The 8,171-nt window shown below is 37.1% G+C and overlaps 1 protein-coding gene across 1 annotated transcript; it reads left to right on the top strand.

The window, feature by feature from the left end:
• Positions 1-238: 238 nt before the first annotated feature.
• LOC146654105 (uncharacterized) lies at positions 239-7,610 on the top strand. Its single transcript, XM_085380699.1, has 14 exons — positions 239-638; positions 1,372-1,526; positions 2,079-2,292; positions 2,436-2,511; positions 3,073-3,323; positions 4,087-4,143; positions 4,320-4,393; positions 4,712-4,812; positions 4,957-5,160; positions 5,324-5,410; positions 5,608-5,861; positions 6,018-6,146; positions 6,229-6,369; positions 6,861-7,610. The coding sequence occupies exons 1-14, from the start codon at positions 498-500 to the stop codon at positions 7,026-7,028; spliced, it is 2,052 nt and encodes a 683-aa protein (XP_085236825.1). The 5' UTR covers positions 239-497; the 3' UTR covers positions 7,029-7,610.
• The last annotated feature ends 561 nt before the right edge of the window (positions 7,611-8,171 follow it).

The raw sequence follows: 8,171 nt of genomic DNA, 5'->3' as shown, positions 1-8,171 counted from the left end.
CCCGGCTTGGACAGTCTCGGTCGTTGTGTCCTTGGGCAAGACACTTCACCCGTTGCCTACTGGTGGTGGTCAGAGGGCCCGGTGGCGCCAGTGTCCGGCAGCCTCGCCTCTGTCAGTGCGCCCCAGGGTGGCTGTGGCTACAATGTAGCTTGCCATCACCAGCGTGTGAATGTGTGTGTGAATGGTATGGGCTCAAAATGTGGTCATAAATATTTTGTACTTGTAAAAAAGATTTGTACTTGTAAAAAAGATTTGTATGTGTAAAAAAAATTTGTGCGTGCGTAAAAAAGATTTGTATGTGTAAAAAAGATTTGTGCGTGCGTAAAAAAGATTTGTATGTGTAAAAAAGATTTGTGCGTGCGTAAAAAAGATTTGTATGTGTGAAAAAGATTTGTGCGTGTGTGAAAAAGATTTGTGTGTGGACTTAGAAAAAAAACCCCTGCAAGTTACAAGTACGAATTTTGACCCTATTTTTCTTCCTTTAAGCTGATTGGTCAATGTCATGTCAATCACAAATTAAACAATCCAATCAGAGAACAGATGGGTTTGGCTGTCGGGGGGATGCTTTACGGACCTTCAGGTCCTGGAAGGGTTGCAGATTGAAGATGGAGGACAGCGGTGCCGCTTCTGCGGCGCAGGTAAGCTTTAGTTTATGGTTTACTGGAACAAGCTAATTGTCCAGACATATATTTTTGAATATCATGTTCGTTTACTACACTGTAATTTTTCACGGTACCAAAAGATAGCTTAAAAAGGGCTCTCAACATTAGCCCTAGTGTTGCATGTGTTTAAATAGTCTCCTGTGTGGCACGGTCTGTCTGCTTAAACATCAGCATCGTGGAGAATTATGTGTTTGGATTTAAGTGTAATCCCGATGAGATGTCGTTTTGGTAATAATTGGAACTGAAATGCTCTGACTTGACCTTAGCACTGGTCCCAGGTCACCCCCGAGTTTGTGTTAGAGTAATACTACAGTAATTACAGTATACAACAACTTTCAGCAGCTACTGAAAGTTAGGGGACCTAGCTTAACTTTCAGTAGCTGCTAACGCATTAACGAGCAAACCGCGCTAACGTGTTATGCTGCGCTAACGGAAAATCGGTTAATGTCATTTTAAGGAGATTACTGCTGACAGCACAAATATATGTGTGTGTATAAAGTATCTGATTTCAGTTTTCTTCTACTACTGTAATTATGGCTTAACAAGCTTCCTCAGTGTTCTTTTAAACTCTCACTCATGACTATTAGTTATACTGTTAACTATTTTAATATTAGGTTAATAAGGGAAAAAGGGATATATCGGGAAACCATATGGTATTGTTTAAATGAAGATGCAGATGTTCAATAACATATAAATATATTTTCAACAGGAGCCAAAGACTGCAATAGAGAAGGCTATACTGAATCTTGTGGGAATTCTGTCAACTTCCCAGTCTGATATTAGGAGTAGAACTGCAACCACATCTGTTACTGCGACAGTGCCTCAGCAAACCCCAAGAGTGAGCACCCAAATAGAAATGCAAAGGTAAAAAGAAAAAGAAAATTGCCAGTAATGCTACTCCTTTCTTTTTTTTCGGGGGGGAGGAGTGTTATGGAACAGTAATCAAAGATATTCAGTAAAGTAGAAGCCCAGATAATTAGGTTTGTATTTCAGTTGTTCATATTTTTAATATTCTTTTCCCTGTATTCTGGAGAAGACATAAAATCTGTACTGACAAGGATATAATGAATACTGGATTCAAGGAACCCTTTTGGTTTTGAGTTACTCTTTGGTTTTGGTTTAAAAATATAATTCATAGGCTTTAACCTGGCATGCACAAAAGTAAAATGCTGCATCCAGGATTTGTCTCTATTGTGTGTTCAGCTTTTACTCTTACTCTCTTTTATGTAAGTCATCTTTTTATTTAAACAACCTGCTCTGCAAATTACCTATGCTCTTGGATCCTCCTTAAACATCATTATGACATTTCACCTTAACAGTAATGCAGTACTTTTCCAATCAGATGAGTAGTCTTGCTTTAATTTGGAAGAATTTGGCGCAGTGTTTAATGCCTCAAATGTATAATCTTATTTACAGGTCATTTCCAGCAATGTTTCAAAGAAGGCAATCCAAAGGAAAGAGGCCTTTCCCAGCTCCTAGTAATGTCATACATGCAGTTCGCAACCTTCAGTTGCAATTCTGTCTTTTGCCTGACTCCACGACAAAAACCCCAAAGAATGAAATACGGCTTCTTCAAGCTGGACTTGGAAGGCGAACTCTCAGCATAGCTGACAATGCTGATCATGAAGAAGTACTTTTCTCAATTTTAGATGCCTTTATCTTGTCAAAAAAAAATCAAATTTTAAACTTTAAAATTAAAATTGAAAAATGTTACAATTTGATTTGACAAACTAATGATGAGGAAATGTTTGATTTCTTTTAACCCTAATTTAGATTACTGTAGCTCTGCATGAAGAGTATCCGAAGATGAAGGCCCTAACTGGTGGATGGCTCTTGTATAAAGCAGGAGGTAAGTCATTTTAACTCCCCGACTTTGTGTCTGAGTTAATAGAAGACATTTACTTAGAGCCAAAAGCATCCGGATAAGTTTTACAAGAAGCTTTTTTGTCTAATTAAAACATTTCTAACACTTCTTCCGAGAATAACTTATGGAACACTGATATGGCTTTTATTATTTATTTTTCAAATTTGTAGGCATGGTCTTTTTTTTCGATTAACTCACTTTTTTTTGTGCATTGTGATTGAAAAGCTATAAAGGCATAAGATGCACATCAATACACTTCCATTGTTTACAGGTATAAGATCAACAGTACAGCACCACTTAATTAAAAACTTGAATATTCGGAATATGTTTATGGATGAAATATTGTTTTGGTCTAGTGATTCATTCAACATTTTAAGCATTGTTTAAAAATGAAAAGCATAGTTTGCTACAAGGTAGTTTTTAAAGACATTGCTATACAAGAGTAGTGTTCCATAATGTTATGGATTTATTTGTACTTTATGATCTCAACTTTTAGAACATTGCTGTATTGCGAATGCATTATTTGGTTTTTGTTCCATATTCTAGGTGGTAGCGGACAGAGAAATCTCTCTCTAGTATCTCAGGGAACACAAGGCTACACAGCCAAGACGCTCAAGATGGCCACCAACAATGGAAAAAATACTCTTTATATTGTCCCTCTCCAAGAAAAAATTGATACTACACCTCTTCCACATGATGCTGCAGAATTCAGCAAAATGCCGAAGTCTCAGTGCAAGACCTGTGGTGTGACTATGCCTCTTCAGCTACTTGTTTGTCACGTAGAAAACTGTGTACAAGTAAGCCAAATTCAACAGTAAAACAAACATTGCTACCACCTTTGCTAAAAACTAAAACTTTTTAAGTTGTATTCTTTTTACTACTTTCAAAATGGAAGGACAGAATATTATGCTTTACCCAAGACTACTTTGGGTGAATTTCCAGAGTCAATGTATGTGCTGAAATCAGTCGTAAGTTTTACTCTAAATGTCTGTGAAGTTTCTCAGTTATCCCAGTCATTGTAGTCTAAAGAGTTTGCAAAGAAAACATCTGGACTTCTATAAGTTTTCTTGAAGATGTGCCACCTCTCATCTGAGAAGCTTCTTCGTTTCTTTAGAGCATAGGTGTCAAAACCTGTCCCGCAGCCTAATTACATTTGCCCTGCGAAGCCATACCAAATTACTATTAGAGTTGGCCTACTGGTATTATACAGCTAATATATATATTGTTTAGTATTAAGCTTTGCTTGTTTCATATTCCGTTTTTTAGCAAAACGTGTTTGAGTCCATAAGAAAAGATTCATTCTTATATCTGGAGGAACAAATATATTTCAATAAATATTAATGTTAGCCCGCGACTTTGTTCCAGTTTTGAATTTTGGCCCACTGTGTATTTGAGTTTGACACCCCTGCTTTAGAGCAATTGGTGGAGAGTCCAAAACTTTATGCCCTATTGGAGTGTCCCCATGAGGGGCGTTGATCCCCTAGTTTGCTCTAAATGACAAATCGTGAGCAGCATGTAGCTACCATAAATGTGTAATGTAACATTAGATTCCTTTACCAGGAAGCCGCGTGTGAAAGCATAACTGACCAGGCACATCAGAATGAAGTCCAATTGGAGGTGAGTTCCCAGATATATTTAACATTGTAATATGGACAATACAAAATTCCAAGCAGATCTTTGTTCAACTGTTTCATTATTTGCTAATTACCTGTGGCATTCTGTGCTAGATTTGGACTGTTCATCTTTGCTAGGACTAAAATAAATACACTTTTTAATTGCAATATCCTCTTCAGCCTTCTTGTCCTGTTTGTGGAAATCATTATCCTCCAGATGACTTGGTCTTGCATGCCAGTACATGTGGTGATCGGTAAGTTCATTTTAGTTGGACAACACTAAACAAATGCTATGTGTAGCACATTTATAGTTGCTCTTGCTTCTGTCTTTGCATCATGTCATAGCAGGGGCTCATCCTTATCTAACCTGTTCATCTTCTATGATCATGTTGACCACATGGATGAGCTTTTATCAGTGTTCATCCTGGCATTTTAACAATATACTTTTGCTTCTTTAGAGTGCATTGTTTAGGTGACCTTATCTTTTATTGACAGTATTCCTGCATCCATCTATCGATCGATCGGTTTAAACACTGATGTTTTTTTTTTCTTTTGCAACACTTTGGGTAAAGTGAAGTGGATGACCTGCATCACGCAGCACATGAAGTCAGAGACACACTTCTCAATTTTGCTGCTGAGATGAACACTGACATCCCAGCCAACAATAAGGAAGGTACTTTTCATACCAAATGTCAGAGTATATTTAAAATTCCAAATTGACGTGCTTACCAGAAAGTGTGCTGGGCCTTAATTTTTTGGCTTACTGGGTTTACAGTACAAAATGTTATTTTTGCATACAATGTACTTTATCTTTTAGTAGAACAGTGGAAAAAGGCCAGTGATCCCCAAGATGCTGCAGTTTTGTTTAAGAGGCATCTCTTAAAGGAAAAGGAGGAGAACCCCAAAATCACAGCTATCATTGACATTCGACAAGATCAAACATCCCAGAGCCGAGAGATCATTGCTTTCTACAAAAGACCACAGATTGATTGGGCAGGACCTTTTCGTTGTTCTTTACAAGGTAATGCTTATGGTGAAGCATAGATTCAGTTACTTTCTTTAAAGGCTGTTTAACATTCCAACTTGGTAAATGAGAATTTTCCATTAAAGGGTGCTGTAAAGCAGTTTGTAACTTTACTTGTGTTGTTGTTGTTGTCTTTTTCTTTTTCCCAATTTTAAAATAGGTGACACAGCTGTTGGCACTGGGGTCCAGAGACATTTTTTCAGCATGGCAATGCTAAAGTTGCAACATGGCTTTAACATCCATAGCGGTATGTTTCTATATCCTTTTCTTAATTAATGTGAGATGAGTTTTTAAAATAATCCATCGAGAAATTTACTCCAGAAGTTTAAAAAAGAAAAAAGATTGAAGTATTTGCATCATGTTTGACCACTTCATTAATCAACTACTTACGTCAATAGATAACGCTATACCTTTTTTTATTTTTCTTGTACTGTTCTTCTCCAGGTGCAGCCAACATGACCCTTCTCTTTGAGGGACAAGAGAACCATCTAGTGCCTTCTACTTCTCAGATTTTGGCAGACAGTGACTTATTTGTGGTAGCAGGCAGAATGATTGGGCATTCATTTTTGAACGATGGGCCACGATTGCATGGCCTCAGCAAGGCTATTATTCACATGTTGGTCCATGCTGATAGAGACACTGTCACTGTACAGCTCGATGATGTGCCAGACCTAGATATTCGTTCTACAATTTGCATGGTGAATACTAATTTACTTCAAGCCTTTGTGAAATCATAATTTAAATTAACTCATTATTTTTATATACGTGTAAATACCCCCCCCCCCAAGAAAATGCAGATTTTTTATGCAATATATTTGCAACATACTAAAATGGAATTTTTTTTCCTCTATAAGCTTGATGGTAATAAACACCTCACTGAGCAGCAGAAGGATGACATTAACAATTTGGCCATTTCCTGGGACTTGCCACCCGTTAGTGCAGAAAACCGCAGATGGCTGTTCCAACAGCTTCTCCATCATGCAGTAAGATTGCCCTTTAAAAAAATTTTTTAGATTGTCATCACCTAAGCAAATGTCATGTGGTTATTTTTAATTATTGTTTTAGGTGATAGGCCGAACTAAAAGGCAGACAAAACACATCAGAAAAGGTCTGAAGGACACCGGATTGTTGACTATGCTTCAACAAAGACCTGACACAGCCTCAGTGGTCTTTCCCCAGCATGAAGACAGCATTCTTACTGCACAGGTATTTCAATGCATTTCTAATATGCCGACTACAGTGACAAGGCTAGATGGCATGACAGTTAATGCTGCTTTTAGGGGAGGCTGTAGCTCAGGAGGTAGAGCAGGTCATCTACTGATCAGCAGTTTGACCCTGGCTCCCCGCTCTGTATGAATTTTTGGTAGGAAGTACAGAAAATAACAATGTGATTGTGACAATGATAATTGTTGTAGAAAAAACTGTGAAGGGTCTGGGAGAGTAGAAAATTAAGAATCAGTCCTTTTACCATTATACTTTAAGTGAGACAAAATGATTGATTGATAATACTTTATTCATCATGAGGAAAATTCTTTTAAAGGCTGCCAGATAATCCAGTGCCATCATGAGCACCCCCTAGAATACACCATATATAAATGCCAAGTGTCGGAAAAAAGTCCCTTCGCAAATTTAACATGTAAAAAAACTGTATTTAAGGCAGTTGCATTCTTAAGTGTGTCTCTGAAATCTCATTTTAGGCTGTTCTTAGCCACATTGTTTGGCCAGGAGATGAGGGCGATGATGAAGACGATGATGATCCACCTTACCCACAAAGCATCCAAATGCAAACAGTGGGATTTCTGAAGACCTACATTGAAACAGGCGAGTGTAATTGCATTGTGATTCAAAATTTGAATCTAATTTAATTTCTAATGCATTGATTATTTTTACAGCCACTCCATTCCAGCTCAGCCAGCTGATGAGGTTTTGGGTCGGGTGGGAAATTCCGACTGGTACCATGAAGGTTGAAGTAGTCGAAGCAGACTACCTCATATCCTCTACATGTTTTGGAACGTTGCGTGTGCCTGGGCACTTCCACGAGTACAATGTCTTTTCCAAACATGTTGATGATTGCATTGCAACTTGTGCCACAGGTTTCGGCCTTATTTAAAAGCAATTTGTAGACACTGGATGTCGAATAAACTTGCTAAACCATGCTTGAAAAATGTTTTACATAGCCAAAAGTTTCACTGTTACTTAGGCTTATTGATTTTTTGTGAATATTGTTATGCGAGTTTAAATATAAAAATTAAAGTTACAGTTCCCACCATTAACATTTATATTTGAAGTTAAGGAACTAATGATTGTGTTATTTAGGTTTCAGTCATTGTCATGCATCCGATTTACATCATCTCTTTGTTTGAAGAAGTTTCCTGGATTACACGATTAATACCAAAGCTGTATTAAATGTTACACACAGTCCAATGATGTTGAATATAATGTTAATAAAAATCTGCCACACTGTCAGCTGTGGTCAAGCTATTTAATTACCGCATGCAGGACAGCTAACACACATCAAAACATTACAGTTCTACAGTCATGAGAGTTTTTGTCACTTTCAAGCTGTTACCAATAAAGTCAAGTTTTGGGCTATGAAAATTGGATGATAATTTTCCGGATTATTTTTGAGGTTGTTTGAAATCATTTTGTAAATCAAAGGAAATATGCTTGAACACCCCAAATTGAAATCCAGAAGTTGTTAAGGACATGGATTTGGAGCAGCAGTTATTGGACTTAAATACAAGTTACATTCTAGACTCCATCACAGTTAAGAAAAAGAAATCTTGTCAGACTGTAAATAAAGTATATTAATTGAATCTTGCCTTTAAAATTAAATAAAAATATAAATCAGCAAGAATAGGCATGATGGCACCTAAACAAAATTTTATTGAAGCTATTATTAAACAAAGGACTTACATGAGAACAGAAAGCATTTATCATGTTACCTTTGCATTAACTGACAGATTATCAGGAAAATATGGTTTAGTAAACTCATCAAACACAAAATG

The sequence above is a fragment of the Rhamphochromis longiceps genome, linkage group LG14 (genome assembly GCF_057381845.1).
Source record: "Rhamphochromis longiceps isolate RC_006_pf linkage group LG14, R_longiceps_female_GT1.1, whole genome shotgun sequence".
In the NCBI taxonomy this organism is placed as follows: domain Eukaryota; kingdom Metazoa; phylum Chordata; class Actinopteri; order Cichliformes; family Cichlidae; genus Rhamphochromis; species Rhamphochromis longiceps.
This window is presented reverse-complemented; position numbering and strand designations above follow the sequence as displayed.

Coding starts and splice junctions, on each gene's coding strand:
- LOC146654105 (XM_085380699.1), top strand. CDS start 498: ATGTCATGTCAATCACAAATTAAACAATCCAATCAGAGAACAGATGGG. Junction 2,512..3,072: donor GCTCTTGTATAAAGCAGGAG/GTAAGTCATTTT, acceptor TCCATATTCTAG/GTGGTAGCGGACAGAGAAAT. Junction 4,144..4,319: donor AGAATGAAGTCCAATTGGAG/GTGAGTTCCCAG, acceptor TATCCTCTTCAG/CCTTCTTGTCCTGTTTGTGG.